Raw genomic sequence first — 21,450 nt, 5'->3', positions numbered from 1 at the left:
CATAAGTCACTGATGAGTTAAGAGGCCTAGTTTACACTTAACATCCTTATCCAAGACGGATTACCAAAATCCCCGGGATAACCTTATTGTTTACCGCAACTGTTTTCAGCGGTGAATCTGCCATAACAGCAATTTTGTGATAACGTTTTTGTTTAGTCACAATGAAGTGTCGGGTTAAAATTAAAATAATTCAATAAATAATTCAAATAATAAATAATTAATTAAACACACGTTTAAATTATGTATTATTATTATTTGAACTAGGCTCATATATTCAAAAGTAACAACAACAAATAATAATAATAATAATAATAATAATAATAATAATAATAATAATAACAACAATATTTTTCATTTGTCATTTCATTATTATTATCAGGGGCGCCTGCAGGATTTAATCTGAGGGTACGCACAGAAATCTGCCTAATAAACCTAATACCATCATGCTCCCCCGGGAGATTTATTTATTTATTTTATTTTTTGTTGCAAAAAAACAACACCAAAGAGTTCAATTCTGGTGACTTTGAGACATTTGTTTTATTTTTATTCGAGTATGAGTAGCATTCATGTACTTACTGGCAAAAGCATTTTTTCCCCTTCCAGTTACCGTTCAGACAGACGCGTTTTCGCGCGCAAAAAAAATAAAATAAAATAAATAAAAATAAAAATAAAAAAAAATAAAAAACGCACCACAAAGAATAGAGCAGAACATAGGTGTCTCGATACGCGTTTTTTCAGTTGAAGTTATCTTTTTAACTTGACACAGCGTCTAAAAATGCAGCGCTCCTGTGAGAGATGCTAAAAACACAGTGAAACGTGACATAGTTGTCAAAAGACATCCATCTAGCGAATGTTTACAAGGAAAACGACTGAAAAACAGCGCGAGCGGACGCAAAAACACGTTCAGTTTGAACAGCTCCTTGTTCACATGACACAGCACTAGCTGAAGTTTCTCAAAGTTACTTCTCAAAAAGACAGACTTTTCTCAGTTTCAGTTGACTGTAGGTACATTTCCACTTTATTCAGCGCTGTTTGTTCTCTGTATTCGTAAATATCCCAAGACTGTTTTACTGAGTGAGAAACAGCTCCAAATGATTCAGTGAGAGAGCGCTCTGAACCAATTGTACTGAATCACGAATCGATTCAGACCGTTTTTCAAGACCGTTTGGCCAGTTCACTGAAAAGAACCGACTCAAAAGAATTTCTCATTCGCAAATTGGGCATTGTTAGTTCTTTTAAACAGCCAGCAGAAATACGGGACACATTGCATGATTGGTGAAATATTTTGAGAGTAAATATTTCTCAGGTCAGCCGGAGCGCTCATGGTACGCACAGTGCATACTGCTGTACAGCTGCAGGCGCCACTTATTATTAGGGGTTCAAGCGCTTAGCGCTGAAATCCTATTGTAATTGTTATGATTTGTATTATTATTAGGGGTCCAAGCACCGAAGGTATTCGTACTGATTTCCGATTTCATTGCCGTCTATAAAAATGTTTCGCCATTTTGAATTTTCGGGAAAATTTACTTTTTCGAACTCCTCCAAGGCCGTACGTCCGATTCGCACGAAATTTGGTATGCATCATCTATGGAATCTCCTGACAAAAACGTCAAAGTGTTATGAAGATATAAGCCAAAGAACTGGTCAGGCATCATCCATGTAATCAAAACTGACCTATATCTACCAAATTAAAAGTCCAAATGTAGCGAAACTTCATATACATAGACAACACAACATTCTGAGGCTGCACCCCAAGTTGCGTCAAATTCCGCCTATAGGTGGCGCTAGGGCGTTAATCAGATCTTCACCAAACTTGGACCAGGTCAGCGCTAGACCACGCAGGCAAAAAGTTATCAAAAGAATTTTGATCGTCTAGAAGATACAGTCTGATATAGTTGACTAGTGTGGCCCATTATGACTAATATTCCTGTATATTGTGTACACAAATGCTAATCTTCTCAAAACTGTATAAATATGGAAAACAGGACATTCTGATGAATCATACTAAATTTCATGGATTTATGATGAACCCCCTGTTGCTAACAGCAAATTTTAAATAATCAGCCATAATGAAAGTTGTAATACTATTTATTGTACACCAGAGGGACCCACAGTATAAGAAATCTTTTAAGTCTAAGGCTTTCATAGGTGGATGAATGCATATAAATTTATTTGAAGAAACGTGGTACACTGACAATGTCTTCTGACTTTTAAAATATTAGTTTGCAAATAAATCTGTGATTTCCAAAATGATTATAGATAATCAAATGTCACCTTAATTTTTACATATCCTAAAAATATTGAAAACATTTGTCAAGCTGCCAGACAAGATTAACTGTCACGTTGTTTTAGGGATATGTTTACATATGTCTGGAATTATATTATGTGTTTATTTTTCCATTATCCCCATTTCTGTCTCGTCATTCTATATGGCTGCATCCGAAAACTGTAAAATGCTGCCTTAAAACCAGCCCAAAAGTGCACCATAGGCATGCTATGGCAAAGCTCTTGCCCTTGAAAACAATTGTTTCCGTCTATGACAAGACAATGAATTTTGTGGGATCAGAATGTCATTTCACTCGGGCTACCAATCAATCTTTAAGTATCACCTTGGAAATGGCGTAACCACCCCCTAGCAACTGTTTAAGCACCCTAGCAACCAGCCTTATTAACTTCCATTAAAAATGGCTAAGAGGGATATCTTCAGAACAGAATTTTGTAGACACTTGGCGATTGGATCTTTTGAGTCAGGTTAGTAATCAGCCAATAAGAATCTCTCTGGTCAATGGCTAGCCACGCCCTAGCAACCAGCCATATTGACTCTCATTAAAAATGGTTGAGAGGGATATCTTTGGAACAGAATGGACTACAGACATGACAGTTGGCTAGTTTCATCTGGGTGAGCAATCAGACTTCAGATATCATCATGGAAACTACTTAGCCACGCCCTAGCAACCATTTAGAGCACCCTAACAACCAAATTCCATTGACTTCCATTCAAAATAGGCTGTTGCATTTTTGTCCACCAGAGGGAGCCACACGACATGAAATGTCTTCAAAGAGTATTAACAGTTAATATTGAAATATTTTGGCATTTAGCTCGTTGTAAGTTATGCAAAAATGACTTTGGGCTGTCGAGTTTGGGGAAGGCCACTGAAGAGCCACATGACGTTGGATCGTCTTCAATTCGTGACTTTGTGGGACCTCCATCACATGCGAGAGAACAGGTACGGAGCAGTTAAGTTAATACTGTGAGTGCAGTAGTAGTGTGAGACGTCTATACTCTTAAAGTTGTGCAGCTTTTTCAACAAGTAGTGGAGTACCGTCAGTGTCAAATTACTACATCACGTTTAAGTAAGAGTAGTCTCAGAGAGTGATTCGTTCATTGTTTTGTAGCTGCACATGCGTAAAATCCGTGCTCGTGTTTCTTTCATTTAAAAAAATAAAATAAAAATAAAATAACTTCCACTTCTATTTGGCTATTTATATTAATACATGAATGTTTGTATTGTTTGTATGAATGCATCTCATGTTCATATGGATTGCTATTAAAAGTATTTGTAGTCTGTTCAAGTGCTCTTGTATTTTGCAATACATTATTCATGTACCTATGGATTATTAATATTAGTTGGAGTCCATTTTAAGTGCTGTTTTGTATTTAGCACTAATTCCATGTTGATATGAGGGAGGTAGATATAGCCAGGGAACTAATGGTGATCAGGTGCCGCTCGTTGGTAGAAAGCTGGCATGATCAGCGTTACTATGGAAACAGTTACGGCTTCCATGGCAACGCAGATTACGCTAGTCAGCTACACGAGCTGTGTCTGAAATCGCCCACTCCTTCACTCATTCACTATTTCCTATGCAGTGAGTGCACTATATTTAAGCAGTGACTGAACGAATTGAGTGAGCGATTTCAGACGCTGACGTAAATTCCATGCGTCAGAGAGCACTCGGGAGCTGTCGCAGACATTTTGTCATAAACATTTCACCTGTGTGGCTTCATGAATTTTATCATCTTTATATAGTTTATATATATTTATAATATGCAGTTAAATGTTTTACTGTTTTACATTAATAAAAGATGAATCATAATACAATGAATCTTTTCACAACTGTTCATTTGTTATGATTATTACATTAATGATAAAGAGAAAATACTTCAACTTGTCAAGTTTATATTTTATTTTTCATAAAAAGTTAATAGAACTGTTTACTCTATTAAAGATAAAAAGAATGAAAACGCTACTGTTTATATATATAATTATTATTATTATTATTATTATTATTATTATTATTATTATTATTATTAAAACAAATTGTAGAAAAGTAAACTACCAACAAAAACGAACACAAGTGCACAAGCACACATTTTCAAGGGGTTCTTCTTGTCGGTGTCCTTCACCCAAGTCCGGAGGCAAACTTGACGCAAAAATGTACTCCGTCTTGTTGGTTTTGGTTCTGGTGAATTTTATTTTCCTGAGGAGAATAAAAAGGCGTATTACACAAAGAGCAACAACTTTTAGCTCGTCGACGCCACCCATCGGTAAGAAGTTATTAAGACAATATACATTTAGCTGTAAACTAATAACTGAAGAGATCCATTGAACTCCTGGAAAATTTCTTACGGGATATTTAAAAACTTAGACTTCAGTTTTTAGTTTACAGTATTTTGTCTACATAAGATAAACTAATAAAAGATAGTGTTCAAAGTTGATGTTAATAATACACTGATGTCAGTGGATCATTTGTGTATCTTGTGTTTACTCAGCAAAAGAAGAAACGTCCCTTTTTCAGGACACTTTATTTTAAAGATAATTTTGTAAAAATCCAAATAACTTTAGAGATCTTTATTGTAAAGGTTTAAACAATGTTTTCCATGCTTGTTCAATGAACCATAAACAATTAATGAACATGCACCTGTGGAACGATTGTTAAGACACTAACAGCTTACAGACAGTAGGCAATTAAGGTCACAGTTATAAAAACTTAGGACACTAAAGAGACCATTCTACTGACTCCAAACACCAAAAGAAAGATGCCCAGGCTCCCTGTTCATCTGCATGAACATGCCTTAGGCATGCTGCATGGAGGCACGAGGACTGCAGATGTGGCCAGGGCAATAAATTGCAATGTCCATATTGTGAGACGCCTAAGACAGCGCTACAGGGAGACAGGAAGGACAGCTGATCATCCTCACAGTGGCAGACCACATGTAACAACACCTGCACAGGATCACATCTGAATATCACTTCCTGCGGGACAGGTACAGGATGGCAACCACAACTGCCCGAGGTACACCAGGAATGCAAAATCCCTCCATTAGTGCTCAGACGGTCCGCAATAGGCTGAGAGAGGCTGGACTGAGGGCTTGTAGGCCTGTTGTAAGGCAGGTCCTTACCAGACATCACCAGCAACAACGTCGACTATGGGCACAAACCCTCCTTCGCTGGACCAGACAAGACTGGCAAAAAGTGCTCTTCACTGACGAGTCGCGGTTTTGTCTCACCAGGGGTGATGGTTGGACTCGTGTTTATCGTCGAAGGAATGAGCGTTACAACCGACATTTAGAGCACCCTAGAAACCAAACCCCATTGACTTCCATTCAAAATGGCTGAGAGTGATTTCTTTGGATCAGAATGTCCTAGAGAAATGACAGTTGGCTTCTTTTACTTAGGTGAGCAATCAGACTTCATGTATCTACTTGAAAAACTACTTAGCCATGCCCTAGCAACTATTTAGAGCACCCTAGCAACCAAAACCCCATTGACTTCCATTCAAAAAGGCTGAGAGTGTTAACTTTGGATCAGAATGTCCTAGAGAAATGACAGTTGGTCTGTTATGCTTGGGTAAGCAATCATACTTCAAGTATCATCATGGAAACTACTTAGCCACGCCCTAGCAACCATTTAGAGCACCCTAGAAACCAAACCCCATTGACTTCCATTCAAAAAGGCTGAGAGTGGTATCTTTGGATCAGTATGTCCTAGAGAAATGACAGTTGGCTTCTTATACTTGGGTGAGCAATCAGACTTCAGGTATCATCATGGAAAGTACTTTGCCATGCCCTAGCAACCAAACCCCATTGACTTCCATTCAAAATGGCTGAGAGTGATATCTTTGGATCACAATGTCCTAGAGAAATGACAGTCGGCTTGTTTTACTTGGGTGGGCAATCATTCTTGAAGTATCATCATGGAAACTACTTTGCCATGCCCTAGCAACCATATAGACCACACTATCAACCAAACCCCATTGACTTCCATTCAAAATGCTTAGATGGGGATCTCAGGATCAGAATGCCGTAGAGACTTCTGGTTTTGTTCATTGGACTCAAAATAGCAAGGACCCTTTTGAGTATCACCTTGGTAACTGCCTAGCAACCAGATGGAGTTACCCTAGCAACCAAGTAACAAATCACATATCTGTGACATATCTAAACAGATTGTATTAGATTTGCACTACCTATGTGTGTGTATGTCTGTACGTATGTGTATAATTATAACTATTTTTTTTTTTTTAAATTATTATTATCTATGTCTTGCTGCTGTTTTTGTATTGTTTTTGTATTGTTGTACACTGGAAGCTCCTGTCACCAAGACCAATTCCTTGTATGTGTAAGCATACTTGGCAATAAAGCTGATTCTGATTCTGATCTGTTCACCAGAACATCATAGAGATTTCTGGTTTCGTTCATTGGATACAGGGTAGCAAGGACCCTTTTGAGTATCACCTTGGTAATTGTCTAGCAACCAGATGGGGTTACCCTAGCAACTATGTAACAAATCACATATCTATACACCAGAACTTTGTAGATACTTCAGGTTCCTTTCATTTGACTCAGGGTAGCAAGGAGCCTTTTGAGTATCACCTTGGTAACTGTCTTTGTCCAAGGTGCCATGACTGCCTATGAGGACATTGGCATATCTAAAAAAACATGGCCACCATTGGCCAATGAAGTTTGAGCACTTATTAGATAAGGTTAACGGAGGCCAATCGGCACAAAACTCAGTGAGCCTGTTTGACTCCTGGCCCTAGAGGTCTGTGAGAAATTTGAAAGAAATCGGCTAATGGATGGCGCTAACGAGTTTTACACATCTGTAATCACGTGGTGTTTCACACACACACACACAATGGCTGTGTCCCAATTCAAAGGCAGCATCCTTCAAAGGAATCAGACTTCAAAGGCTACGACTTCGAAGGCCGTGAAGGTCAGATTGAATATTGTTAATTGGGACAGTCTAGCCTACGGAGGACTGTTCTTGTCGCCTAACAACTGTGACAGCTGCCGAGTGACTGTAAAGTTTGTTCTTGACTTTTTTGAAAGTTATATTAAACTGTCTGAAAACAAAACAGGGTTCACAAACTGTCTAAATATTTTCACCATGGTCCATTTCTGTTTATAATAAAGAGTATAAACTATATATAATCGCATCTTAGTAAGATATGTCAACAATTGAACCACTTTAAAATGTATTTATTTTTTATTTTTTTTACATTTGTACCATTTGATATTTGAGTAAGCTGAAACCCAATACTTACGTTTTAAGAGTAATTCAGCAATTTCTCTCAAAAACATCCTGTCATCACTGGCGCGCAATGAATTCTGGGGTAGGCAAGGCCGCAAAGGATCCATCTGTTATATCCTTCATTTCACGGGAAAAGAAGAATGCATTTGGAGGCCGCATTTGAAGGAGTCTTCGAATTGCGACAGCCTTTGTCGTGCAGCAGTGATGCAATCGGCCTTCGAATGCGACCTTTGAAGGATGCAGCCTCTGAATTGGGACGCAGCTATAATTCATATCATTTGTTAGATCTCCTCATACTGAGCAACTTTGCCTCAAGAACCACTGCTGTCGTTCATTAAATATTCACGATTATGTAAAAAACCTACTTTTATGAACTAGTCCTAGGTTTTTCGCTCAACCTCAATAAAACCAATGCAGTACAATTCTTTGGACTCTATAGGTCAATAATTATATTTAAAAAAATGTTGAATTTTACCCTTTGGGTAGCTATAACAGTCATTTAGAAAATGGGCATGGTCAAGTGTACAAATAAGCCCATAATTCCTATACAAAAACTCAGAACTTAGGTGAGTACATGCAACATATTATTCTAAACAAGCATGCAGACTTTTATGGAGATCGGACCATAGGTGGCGCTATGAGCTTTAAAAACCATGTATTTACTTAGTAAATTGCCTGTATTGGCTGTAAATGGTCTATTCCATCTATAATCTAGGTGGTTACATGCTTGCTAAATAAAACATTATACCTTTTTACGCATGTGCTTAAAGACCTTAAACCGCTTGAACCCCGTTAATTGCTGCTCGCAGCTATATTTATTATTATTATCTTTTTTTATTATTATTATGAAAGGAACAGTAATGTGCTGATGTGAATTTACTCTACACAGCTTTGCATATTGACCACACACATTGTGAACAAATGGTACATTCCCTTTATTAACATAAAAATTTCAGCTGGTACTAAATGACAATGTGCAAAAAAAAAAGAAAAGAAAAAAAAAAGGCATAACTCTTTGGTTCAGTACTTTTAGATATTCCCTAAAAGAACAGGAAAAACAGATGTACAGTGTAAATGTCTCCTTTGCTCAGCATCCGTATGCAGACCCCTGACTCAGGTTTACAGTGCACACTTCATTAAGAACAGTGAAGAAAAACACTTGATATTCCAAAGACAAAGAACCATCAGAACTCCCACTTTAAGTTCAACATACAATTCTGACACAAGTGCAGCTTTAAGTTTTCTAAAACATTGTTTTTAAATCAAAATAGAACAATTATTGTAAAAATTCCAAAAAAGTAAGACCATTTGCACAGTCACAAAGTGATACTTTACATATAGCCTACTGTACATGGATGCTTGTGTCTCTGTCTCTTCTCCTCTGCTTTAGTGTCTGTTACGAACCTTATCTGTTACTTGGAATGACTATGTGTGAGTGAATTCTGTAGGCTTTACGTCCCTGTATTGTAGTAAATCGGTTCTCGATGAGAATGCTGGGTTGGGTCCTTTGGCTCTTCAGAATCACCTGCACGACTTTTATTATTTGGAACATGAAGAAAATGATGATGATGATGCTGTTGTTCATTATTATTATCATGATGATGATGATGATGATGATGCTGTTTAGTGGGTTCTGCAGCCTGTTTACTGTTCTCTCCAGTGAGCGCAGTATCATTGTTTTTGCTGCTGTCAAAGCCTCCTGATATGATGGAGTTGCCATTTAGCTAAAACAGAGTTTGAATTAATCAACATTTTGAACATTTAAGGGATATGACTTAACATTTTTTGAAAACCACAGTGTTGTACATTTACAGTACATGGCCACAAAAGTATCTGGACACTGAAGCCACACTTAAAAATGTCTGAATGTCATTGCATTAGATACAAATACATAAAACCAAGTGGCATCTGTAAACAAATGATGCTAGACCTTTTTTCAGATCTAATTTCACTTTTCTTAGTCATTTTCACAGTGACTTTAACTAACTGGTCTGAAGGTGATTTTAGTGGATGTATGAAGTCAGTTCCCCTCAAGTTCACACAGCTGTCCTGGCATTGTAACCACAGGTGTAGTTCATCACATGGGCGCCGATTTATGTTCTTGCCCATGGGTGCCCCAAATACACTAAAAAATTAACTTTCACTATCGTCAGCTTTACTTAATCCTCCCATGTTCATATTACTCAAAAATGCATGTAAACAAATTTAACTGAGTTTTTTTTAACAAGAAAAAGTTTCTTGTCTGCTTAATCCATTAGCTTTGCGGCAACATTGACATATTTGGTTTGGTTGACTGAAACTGGGCAGGGGATTTATAGTTTCCAGCATGCTTTGCATGAGGACAAATATACATTGTGTTTTCAACTTATTGCTTGATACATTGAGCAATTGCTGTGGTAAGCATAGCATAGTGAACAAATTAAACTCAGAAATGTTTCTCACTAGCATGTATTTAGCATGCTATCATTTAATGTCACTAGCTAGTATGTAACTGAAAGAGATTGATTAAAGTTCCTTTAGTCTAGTTTTGTTGGGTTTACTTGATTCAGTTACATGGAAATTTTAATTTAAGAAAACTGATTTCAAATATGTGGAACCACTGTATATTATTGAATTAAGAGTTTTTTATTTATTTATTTATTGTATTTTTTTTGTGTGTGTGTGTGTGTGTGTGTGTGTGTGTAATCAAACTACCATTAACTATGGAAATGTTCCACTAACCAAAAGGTGTCCAAATAGTTTTTTTGTTTGTTTGTTTGTTTGTTTGTTTTTTAACAGTATAACATTTGTTTCACAATTTAACAACAAACATTTCTTTTTGTGAAATGTTTTGCTTGAAAAGTGTACTTATGCTATCTTTCTTTAAAATAAATGCACAATTTTAAGTGTGGCTTAAGTGTACTTTTGAAAATCACTGTATATTGTTGCATATTTTCACTCACTGAGCAGTTGCATATATCTTTATGGTATGTGGCCATAATGGCAGCCTCTACGTAAGGGTAGTGAAGAAAGCTGAATGGCAGGACAATATGGAAGGTCAGATATCCACATCTGTGGAGAAGAGGAAGACCATAACATTAAAGGCAGCATGAAATGCTTAAAGAAACCCTCAGATGAACTCTTACAGACCTCACTCTTCAGGTTAACCTTCATATGAAAACAAATCAGTCAAAAGAAATAAAGAGTAACTAGTCAAACTGGTCAGTATGTGTTGGAGTTAGAAATGTCTTGTTTATACCTGTCATACACCAAGAAATCATCCTTGTCACCATCTAAAATTTCCCAGATGTCATTTTGCAGTGGGTTCTGTTGATACACAGGGATACCCTGTGCGGCCCTCCTCTTGAGCTCCCAGTACATAGCTCTGGACTGTGCCTCCTGCTCATTGACAATCAGGAAAGATACATTAGTCAGCTTGCCCTTGGCCAACTTGTCACGCAGGTCTCCCAACCTTCCAAGCAAATAGAGGAGAAAACAAATAAATTTAATAGATTGAATGAATTTCTATTACTTTTCCAGTTGTGATTAATTATTGATCATTTTAATAATTAAAAATATTATACTAAAGTACTATAATAACAGGCTAATAAAAAATTCAGAGCTGAGCACAGCAACAAACAATTATATAAAAAAATAACTCTACCATAAGTTTTATTGTATTAGTTTTATTTTAATTTCCATGACTTTTCCAGTCCTGGAAATAACATTTTAAAAAGTCCCTGGTATTTCCAGGGTTTTCATTCATAACTTTTCCAAAGTAGCTTACATTTTCTTCTAATTATAAGTTGACAAAATACTGTACAAATATAAAGTACTTGGCCAGTTGTACCAGTAATAATAATATCTCACTCTGAATGAGAGCATTACACAGCACAACAACTGTTGCTCCTACCTGGTAGCCTGCGTGAGACAGAAGAATCAGCTCGCTTTAAGAAGAGCCACGACGACTACATTTCCCAAAAGCTCCTTCATTGGAGTCTTGCCATCGATCTCCCACTGTGGCGCAGGCTTGCAGATCTTCGAGCTAGTATTTTCCTTCTCCACAAACAGAGATGAAGCCCCCAGCAGAGCTGGAAAAGCAGACAACCACAGGGCCCAGACAGCCTGCATCATGCCTGCTGTACTTCGCCCAATGCAACACCTAAAAAACGAAGACAATCAGCTCCTCATTGGGTCATACCTAATGAATTCCACACATTTCATTTTACAACACACAAGAATAGAAGAGTTAGAGTGGATAAACAAACCTCAACCTCTGTCCCTTGGCCTCCTTAAGGTTAAAAAATAAAAGAAACAAGGGTAAGTTGTTTGCTCCACACTTTTTAAGGTCTCACTGGGCATGGCCCTCCCCCTCAACAAACAGAACAAACCAGTAAAGACAGTTTGAGTGGATTGGCCTTGGTCATACTAAGTTTTCAGGGGTGTCTTTCGTGTATGTGAGGGATCCAAGATAAACAAACTTTGTTGATAACATATGAGACTATGATAATGAACAAGATTTTAGTGACATCTTCGGTTTTTCCAAAATATAGAACAAATTTGCTTTCATATGTTGCCATGCAAAGTCAGAAATTTAGGGGATCTCTGGTCAAAAATGCCCACAGAGTTTAAAATGTGGGGAAAGAAATGTAATGAATTCCTGTTTTTTAATAGTAACATCTGAGTTAAAGTTGATTCAATTTTATGGGTTAGAGGTTATATTTTCTCAATATAATTACACAGAGAATATATAAATTAATTTATTAAAGTTTTGAAATGAAAGGACGATATGGTATATTCATATTTTTTTATGTTTAGAGACAAATATGCCCTCATAATAGTACAAAATGCCACTGAAAATCAAATGAAAGGGGCAAATACTTCCCATGATTAAAAAAAAGTACATTTCAGTTGCCATGGCTAAAGAATATTAAAAATACTTGTAAATTACATGTTAACAGTTTGGGCAGTGGCAGTTTAGTGTAGCACACACAGCTTATTATGAGGTGTTATTTAGCAGGGATGTTTAACTTGTTCTATATCCTTTTTTCATTTATATGACTTTTACAAGAGGAGAAAAGCATGCTATGAAAGAAGCATTCTTGTAGAATGGTTCTTAGAACCAGCGCTTTATGCCTCCAAAAGTATCTTTTTTTTAACACTCAAGACATGGAGTGATTTGAGTGCTTTTTTTGACCCCCTGGATATTTTTAGTTGACATTTAAAGATAGATTGAAAATTTAAAGATAGATTGAAATGTAAAGACTGGGAAAAAATAATTCAAAAACTGTTGCTGGTTCATGAGTGAACATTTTGTTTGGGTTTCCTACTCTCTGGCACAGTTTGTTAGCCATGCAATTCTGTTTGCTTGAGCTAAACATTTGGTTATCACATCATGTGGAAAACAAGTGCATGTCTCCTTAACTTTACTGATTTGTTCAAATGATGCAATTGAAATATCAGTCACCAATGTTTACCATAAAACATTATTCATCACGGTTATTTTTAAAGGCATAGTTCACCCAAAATGAAAATTCTGTCATTATTTATGCATTAATTCTTCCGTGGAACACAAGAGATGTTAGGCAGAATGTTAGCTTCAGACACCATTTCCATTGAATGCATTTTTCCATACAGTGAAAATGAATGGTTACTGAGACTTACATTCTGCCTAATGTCTCCTCTTGAAAGTCATATGGGTTTGGAATAACATGACAAGGTGTAAATAATGGCATTGTTCATTTTGGGTGAACTCCCCTTATAAAGCCTATGAAAATATAATTAAACAATACAAATATATATATATATATATATATATATATATATATATATATATATATATATATATATATATATATATGAGAACATAAATAAGACGCCAGACTTTTAGAGCATCTTTCGTCTGGCCCTGCTGTGGATCCACAAAAGTTCATATAATTTCAGATTTACACTGACCAAAAATTCTTGAAAGGTCTTACTCAATTGCATGAATAGTGGAATTGATTTTAGTTTAGCAAACAGCAGTGTTTCACCCTTGATTTGGGTCAAAGTGCAGACTTCAAATTGTGGAGCAACAACTAAAGTCAAAATATCCAAACAGACATGAGCCAACCAAAATGGAACTTTTAACCAAAACACATGTTGTTAATTAGAACAAACAACCCAATGTATTAATTAATCATTTAATGAATAGAAACTGTATTTTAACATGATTTAATCCCCCAATATCCCCTTTAATGTGTTCTTTGTGAAAAACATCTCAGAAAAACAGTCAAGGTGATGATAAAACTAGTCTGTAGGGAGCACAACTTTACATTTTTGACATGCGGTTATTCTACCAATGTCAAGGAATACATGAGAGCCATTTCTATGGCAATAATCACCTTATGAAAGGAAAATGTTCAAATGACTACAAAGGGAAGTTGTAACCAGAAATTCTGGTTTCCTGACAGAAGTTTATTATTTAGTACCCTCAGTTTGGCAGCTGCATGAGTCATTTGTGTGGTGGGTCTATGATATGAGATGGAATCTATCTGACTGCTAAACACTTGTAACACACAACATGTTATATGGGAAAAGTAATAATCAGACATAGCATTACACTTTAAAATAGTAACTTTACAGTGATCATCTTGCCTATTCTAACATTTACAACGTATCATTCTGCCATCTCACTCACGGAAAAAAAGCCTGCACTTCTTTATAGGGATAGATCATCTGAAAATGAAAATTCGGTCATTATTTATTCACAATCATGTTGTTTCAAACCCATCTGACTTTCTTTCTTGGAACACAAAAGGAGATGTTAGGCAGAATGTTAGCCTCAGTCACAATTCACTTTGATTGTATGGAGAAAAAAAAAAAAAACTGTGAAAGTGAATGGTGAGGCTGTCAGTCCCTAACATCTCCTTATGTGTTCCATGGAAAATAGGAAGTCATATAGGTGTGAAACAACATGAGTGTGACTAAATGATGACAGAATTTTAATTTTGGGGTACATTATCGATTTAATAACACATCTAAGTCGGTTGTCCAAGCCGGAATGATTAGAGTTTTGGTGTCCATATTCGACTGTTAACGGCTAAAATTATTCTACCAACAATTTATTAAATTCTTTTTAATATTTGCATTAAGGGAGTGCAAATATTTAGACAAATGTAGCAAGGCAGAAATTTTCATTTCATCATGGAAAAAGAAAACAAAAACACAGAAACGAGTGAACCAACTGCAGACTGTTGAAGTATTAATGCTAACGGTTTATAAAATGAAACAACTCGATAAAACTTAACCCAGTAAAATTAAAAAAAATCCCATCTGTGAGTCCTTTTGGCTGGTTTAAGAGTCAACTCAAGCATTAGTGCAGTCTCTTACATAGACACTGTCTCACGTCAAAACTCCAATGAGTCCATCACTTGTTACGTTGCCCTCTGGACTGTCACAAGCAGTAATAATGCCTAGGCCTAGCTCTGCTAATTCATCCTGCATACTTGTGGTCACCATCATTTTGGGCTCCAGTCGATTGCATAGTGTCCTGTAAGAAGGCAAAGGGTAGCCAAGTTCCCTGAGGTATTCATATCCTTTAACTCCCACTGCGCAGCAGATTTTTTGGGCAGTCATTAAAGTGTCACGGGAACACACTGCTCTCCGAGAGCGCTTGGCTAATGTTAGTGCACGTATCTGATCCTCATACAGGAACACACGCAGCCCCTTTTCTATTTTGCTCAGTTTGTAAAGACGTTTCTTCATCTCCTCTGCCTGTATAACAAAGTAACAATGATAAAATCCATTTAACAAAACGTTACCTGTACTTTCAGTAACTATTTGGGTGATCAGAGTAATCTATTGGTGGACAGGATAAATATGATTCATAATGATAAAAAGTGACCTCTCTTTGTAGTCTGATTGTATGCTGCTGTTGCTGTTCCAGCTTGGATTTGTAATGCTGACAGAAAGAGCAGGGTCGCTCCTCTTCTGCCCTCTAGACTCCATCTTCTTCTGAATCCACAGGGGGCTGTCGGCAGGCATAACCATGATACCCCATTTTCAAGTCCTTCTCCACTACATAAACAATATGATATATTCTGTTGCAGCATACAAAGTGACATCAAGAGCATACTGACATATATATACACTGGTGGCCAAACTTTTGGATTAATGTACAGATTTTGCTCTTATGGAAACAAATTGGTACTTTTATTTACCAAAGTGGCATTCAATTGATCACAATGTATAGTCAGGACATTAATAACGTGAAAAATTACTATTACAGTTTGAAAAATTTGTTTTACTCTACTTCAAAGAGTTATCTGTCATCCAATGTCTGTGTTTCTTTGCCCACTCTAACCTTTTCTTTTTGTTTTTCTGTTTCAAAAGTGGCTTTTTCTTTGCAATTCTTCCCATAAGGCCTGCACCTCTGAGTCTTCTCTTTACTGTTGTACATGAAACTGGTGTTGAGCGGGTAGAATTCAATGAAGCTGTCAGCTGAGGACATGTGATGCGTCTATTTCTCAAACTAGAGACTCTGATGTACTCATCCTCTTGTTTAGTTGTACATCTGGGCCTTACACATCTCTTTCTGTCCTTGTTAGAGCCAGTTGTCCTTTGTCTTTGAAGACTGTAGTGTACACCTTTGTATGAAATCTTCAGTTTTATTTGGCAGCTTCAAGCATTGTATAGCCTTCATTCCTCAAAACAATGATTGACCGATGAGTTTCTAGAGAAAGCCATTTCTTTTTTGCCATTTTTGACCTAATATTGACCTTAAGACATGCCTGTCTATTGCATACTGTGGCAACTCAAAAACAAAGACAATGTTAAGCTTCATTAAATGATCCAAATAGCTTTCAACTGTGTTCGATATAATGGCAAGTGATTTTCTGGTACCAAATTAGCAATTTAGCATGATTACTCCAGGATAAGGTGTTGGAGTGATGGCTGCTGGAAATGGGGCCTGTCTAGATTTGATCAAAAATGACTTTTTTCAAAAAGTGATGGTGCTGTTTTTTTTACATCAGTAATGTCCTGACTATACTTTGTGATCAGTTGAAGGCCACTTTGGTGAATTAATGTACCAATTTCCTTCCAAAACAGCTAAATCTGTACATTATTCCAAACTTTTGGCCGCCAGTGTACACATTTACTTTGCAACTCGAATAGAATAGAAATAGAACAAGAAGTCCTGCAACAGATGGTATGACCCACACAGAGCTTGGATCTCAACATTATAGAGACAGTCTGGGATTATATGAAGAGACAGAAGCAATTGAGACATCTTAAATACACAGAACTGTGAGTTCTCCTTTAACCATGCAAAACTGAAATCAGTGCTGCCAAAATTCCACCATCATGCTGATTTCGCAACCCGTGGTACAAACACTTTAGACTTTGTTTACACAAACATTCACGGTGCTTACAAGGCTGCACCCCACCCCCACCTCGGCTGCTCAGACCACATCTCTGTTATGCTAATCCCAGAATACAGACCACTCATGAAACGTGCCAAACCGGTTCTGAAACAGGTGAGAACCTGGTCTGAGGGAGCCATCGCAGGTCACACAGACTGGAATATGTTACATATACTGTAAAAAAAAAAATCCTGTTAAATTTACAGTAAAATACTGGCAGCTGTGGTTGCCAGAAATTCACCGTAAATATGGTAACCATGTTTCAGGCTTTACGGGATGTAATTTTGATGCCTGTATATTTTACGGTGCATTACCGTCGTTTATATTATTAAATAATAAACTTGATATATTAACCTTCTGAAACTGTAAAAATCTGCTTTTCACTTTATAATGTATTGTTAATCACCGTAGTAATTACATATTATTCAATGTAATTATAATAATGTAATAAACATTAACTAAACTACATCAAATATAACACAGAACACCCCAATGTACATAACTGATATTAAAAATAAGAAGAAACATAACTATTCCCATAAAATATAATGAAATGAACTGGGTCAAACGGGGAATTCTGGGAACGCCCGATTATTGTTTTTTTACCGTAATTTTAACAATAATTTACCGTAAAAAGTACATGTACTCCCTTGTTAAACATAATATACATTTTTACTGTTAATTATACAGAAAATCATACTTTTTACATTAAAAATATATTTTTACCGTATATTTTAAGGTTACTACCCTTTAACCAATTAGCATTTTTTTACTGTAGCATTTTTACAGTCTTTTACCATTAAAATTACAAACATTTTTTACAGTGTACCACAACACAACAGACTTAGCATAGATGATGTGACTTCCTTCAAGACCATCACCACAGGTGAAAACCAGAAACCGTGGATGACTGCTGAAGTGTGCTCACTGCTGAAAACCTGAGACACTGCCTTCAAGTCTGACGACAATGCAGCCCTCCACACAGCAAGGGCCAGTCTGTCCAGGCTATCAAAGAGGCGAAGCACAACTACGCAGAAAGAATCCACGGTCACTTCCTAAATACCAAGGACACAAAGTGCATGTGGCAAGGCATTCAGGCCATCACAGACTACAAAGCTACACCACTTGTCTGTGATGGTGACGCCTCGCTCCCAGAAGCACTGAATGATTTCTACACACGGTTCGAAGCACAGAACAACATGCCAGTGGGGAAGACCACCCCAACGCCCACCAACCAAGTACTTTGTCTATCTGCAGTAGATGTCAGGAAGACTCTGTCCAGAGTTAACCCACGGAAAGCTGCAGGTCCTGACAACATACCTGGCCGGGTGCTCAGGGAATGTGCTGATCAGCTTGCAGATATCCTCACAGAAATCTTCAACATTTCCCTGAGCCAAGCAGTTGTTCCTGTGTACTTCAAGACGACCACCATCATCCCTGTGCTGAAGAAATCATCTGTGTCCTGCCTGAATGACTACCGGCCCATTGCACTCACACCTACCATCATGAAGTGCTTTGAGTGGCTAGTCATGAAACACAAAAAGAGCAATCTTTCCACCACACTGGACCCATTTCAGTATGCCTACCATCCCAGCCACCCAACAGAGAACACCAGATCTGCTAACATCCACCTTTCTCTGACCCATCTGGACAAAAAGGACAACTATGTAAGTCTATTGTTGTACATAGACTTCAGTTCAGCATTCAACACAATCATCCCACAACTGATAACAAAGCTGAACATGCTGGGTCTGACCACCTCCCTCTACAATTGGATTCTGGACTTTTTGACTGGGAGACCCCAGTCCATCAAGATCGGCAACACCACCTCCAGCACCACCACACTGACCACCGGCGCTCCCCAGGGCTGTATGCTCAGTCCACTGCTGTTTACCCTGCTGTCTCATGACTGTGCTGCAAAGTACAGTTCAAGTCACATCCTAAAGTTTGCTGATGACACTACAGTTGTGGGCCTCATCAGCAGCAATGATGACTCAGCATACAGAGAGGAGGTGAACCAGCTCGCAGAATGGTGTAGAGACAACAATCTATATTTTAATGTTGATAAGACTAAAGAGATTATTGTTGACGTCAGGAGGACCCGAGCAGCCCACTCACCACTGCACATCAACAGAACAACTGTGGAGAGAGTCAGAAGCGCCAAGTTTCTTGGTGTGTACATGACGGAGGACCTCTCCTGGACTCTCAACAACACCTGCCTAGCCAAGAAGGCCCAGCAGCACCTCCACTTACTGAGGAGGCCGAAGAGAGCCAAACTCCCCTCTCGCATCCTCACCACCTTCTACAGAGGGACGATAGAAAGCATCCTGACCAGCTGCCTCACCGTGTGGCACAGTAACTGCACAGCTTCTGACCGCAAGACCCAACAGCGAATTGTGAGAACAGCTGATAAGCTCATCGGAGTCTCTCTACCCACCATCGACACCACATACAACAACCGCTGCTTCCGCAAAGCCACCAGTATTGCAGACAACCCCTCCCACCCCTCTCATGGACTCTTCACCCTCCTGTCATCTGGCAGAAGGTACAGGAGCATCCGTGCCACTACCAACAGACTCCGCAACAGTTTCTTCCCTGAGGCAGTCACCCTACTGCCTCCCAATGCTCACTTGGGCCAGTCAAACACCTAACCCAGTATGACTCAAAACACAGCACACCTGCACTTTTTATTATGGAACTCGTTTTTTCTGCCAATATTGCTGCTATACTTATTGCACTACACTACAAAATAGTTTACAGCTCATGTTCTGTGTATTTATTGTCATGTGTATCTGTTGTTCTATCCAGTGTATTTATTGTCATGTGTATCTATTGTTCTGTCCTGTGCATTTATTGTCCTGTGTATCTATTGTTCTGTTCTGTGTATATATTATCCTGCACTCGTCTCACACTGTTGTGTATTGCACTTTATGTTGTCTTGTATTCTGTTCTGTGTTGCACCATGGTCCTGGAGAAATGACATTTTGTTCCAATGTATACAAGCTATTTAGAGGAAGGACAATAAAAGCCCACTTGACTTGACTTGAAGATGTTTGGAACAACCTATTTGCCAGCAACCTTGAAAAACTGTGAACCAGTGTACCTTAGAGAATTGGTGCACGGGTGGCCGTTTTTTTTTTTTTTTGTTGTTATTTTTTTAAACATATATATATATATATATATATATATATATATATATATATATATATATATATATATATATTTACTGCCCTTTGTATGAAGTTAAATAAATATTCCAGGTTCAATACAAGTTAAACTCAATCGACAGAATTTGTGGCAATAACATCTGGGTTATTGTGAGGCACTTACAATGGAAGTGTATGGGGCCAATTTTGGAACGTAAAAATACTCAGTTTCAAAAGTATAGCCACAAGACATAAACAATATGCTTGTGATCATGATTTTAGTGTGATAAAATCACTTACTAACCATTTCTGTGTAAAGTTACAGCCAATTTTAAAACTTCATTGCCATGATGATGTAATGTCAACAACCCCTAAAATGACTGTAAAGTACAATTTAAACAACTTTACAGCTCATATAATACATGAGTTTTAACAGAAGAATGAAAGTGCTTTTATAAAATTATAAGCTTCACATTTCTGCCTTTAAACCCTAAAAAATTTGGCCCCATTCACTTATTGTAAGTGTCTCACTGTAACCCCGATTTTGCATTTTTATATATATATTTTTTTTTTAAGAAAAGGAGGGACGAGTCGAAATTAATTTTTGTGGTAATCAACATGACACAAATGCTGTTGATTGAGCTTAACTTGTATTTAACCTGGAACATTCATTTAATTGATAAATAAAAATTATTCATGGCATTATTTTTGTATACATACCAGAGCATGTGAGCAAAGCGGAGAGGTGTGACACTCCGCTCAATAACCCGCTCCATGCATGTGCGCGCCGCACAACCGCTCACGGCACAAGCAGACACTCCACTCAACTACCGCTCACGCTCAACAGTAAAAAAGTGTTCGCTCAAATCCTGCTCCGACATGAAATTTCTCTGTAGTATACTTGTTTCTGTTTGTATACATTTCTTGAATAAATGCCTCAATTACAGTTGTAGATAACAGTTATGATATTTGTGAGTGACATTCTGTTACAGTCTGTACCTTTTATTAATTTTATTAAATTAATTTATTAAATTTATTAATTTAAAAGACGTCTAGCCCCTTGGTAAACTTGTATGAAAGACAATAACTGAAAAAGAATATTTGAAATTTGCTATTTTATTTCAGTCAACATAACTGTTGTTGGTTGAGCAACAGACCATTCAAAACAGGCCTATGAAATAAAAAAAAAAACACATGATGAAATGCACATAGAACTTTCAAAATAAAACACACCTGGATTATTTTCTGGTGATAATAAAAGAAAAACACTTTCTAAAATTAAAATAGACCAAAACTGCGGGGAAATGCGGTCTATTGAAAAATGTCTCAATCTTTACAGCACTTTAGAATTTACTTTTAGAAATATTAGCTTGGACAAAGTCTCAGGCTTCA

At 37.4% G+C, this 21,450-nt stretch overlaps 1 protein-coding gene across 1 annotated transcript; it reads right to left on the bottom strand.

The window, feature by feature from the left end:
* Window positions 1-8,440: 8,440 nt before the first annotated feature.
* Window positions 8,441-11,907, bottom strand: selenop2 (selenoprotein P2). Its single transcript, XM_051697098.1, has 5 exons — window positions 11,777-11,907; window positions 11,422-11,670; window positions 10,768-10,980; window positions 10,472-10,580; window positions 8,441-9,253 (listed from the first exon to the last, which is right to left on the bottom strand). Exons 2-5 carry the CDS (start codon window positions 11,640-11,642, stop codon window positions 8,981-8,983), a joined length of 816 nt encoding a protein of 271 aa, XP_051553058.1. The 5' UTR covers window positions 11,643-11,670; window positions 11,777-11,907; the 3' UTR covers window positions 8,441-8,980.
* Window positions 11,908-21,450: the final 9,543 nt, after the last annotated feature.

The sequence above is a fragment of the Myxocyprinus asiaticus genome, chromosome 5 (assembly GCF_019703515.2).
Source record: "Myxocyprinus asiaticus isolate MX2 ecotype Aquarium Trade chromosome 5, UBuf_Myxa_2, whole genome shotgun sequence".
Lineage (NCBI taxonomy): Eukaryota > Metazoa > Chordata > Actinopteri > Cypriniformes > Catostomidae > Myxocyprinus > Myxocyprinus asiaticus.
This window is presented reverse-complemented; position numbering and strand designations above follow the sequence as displayed.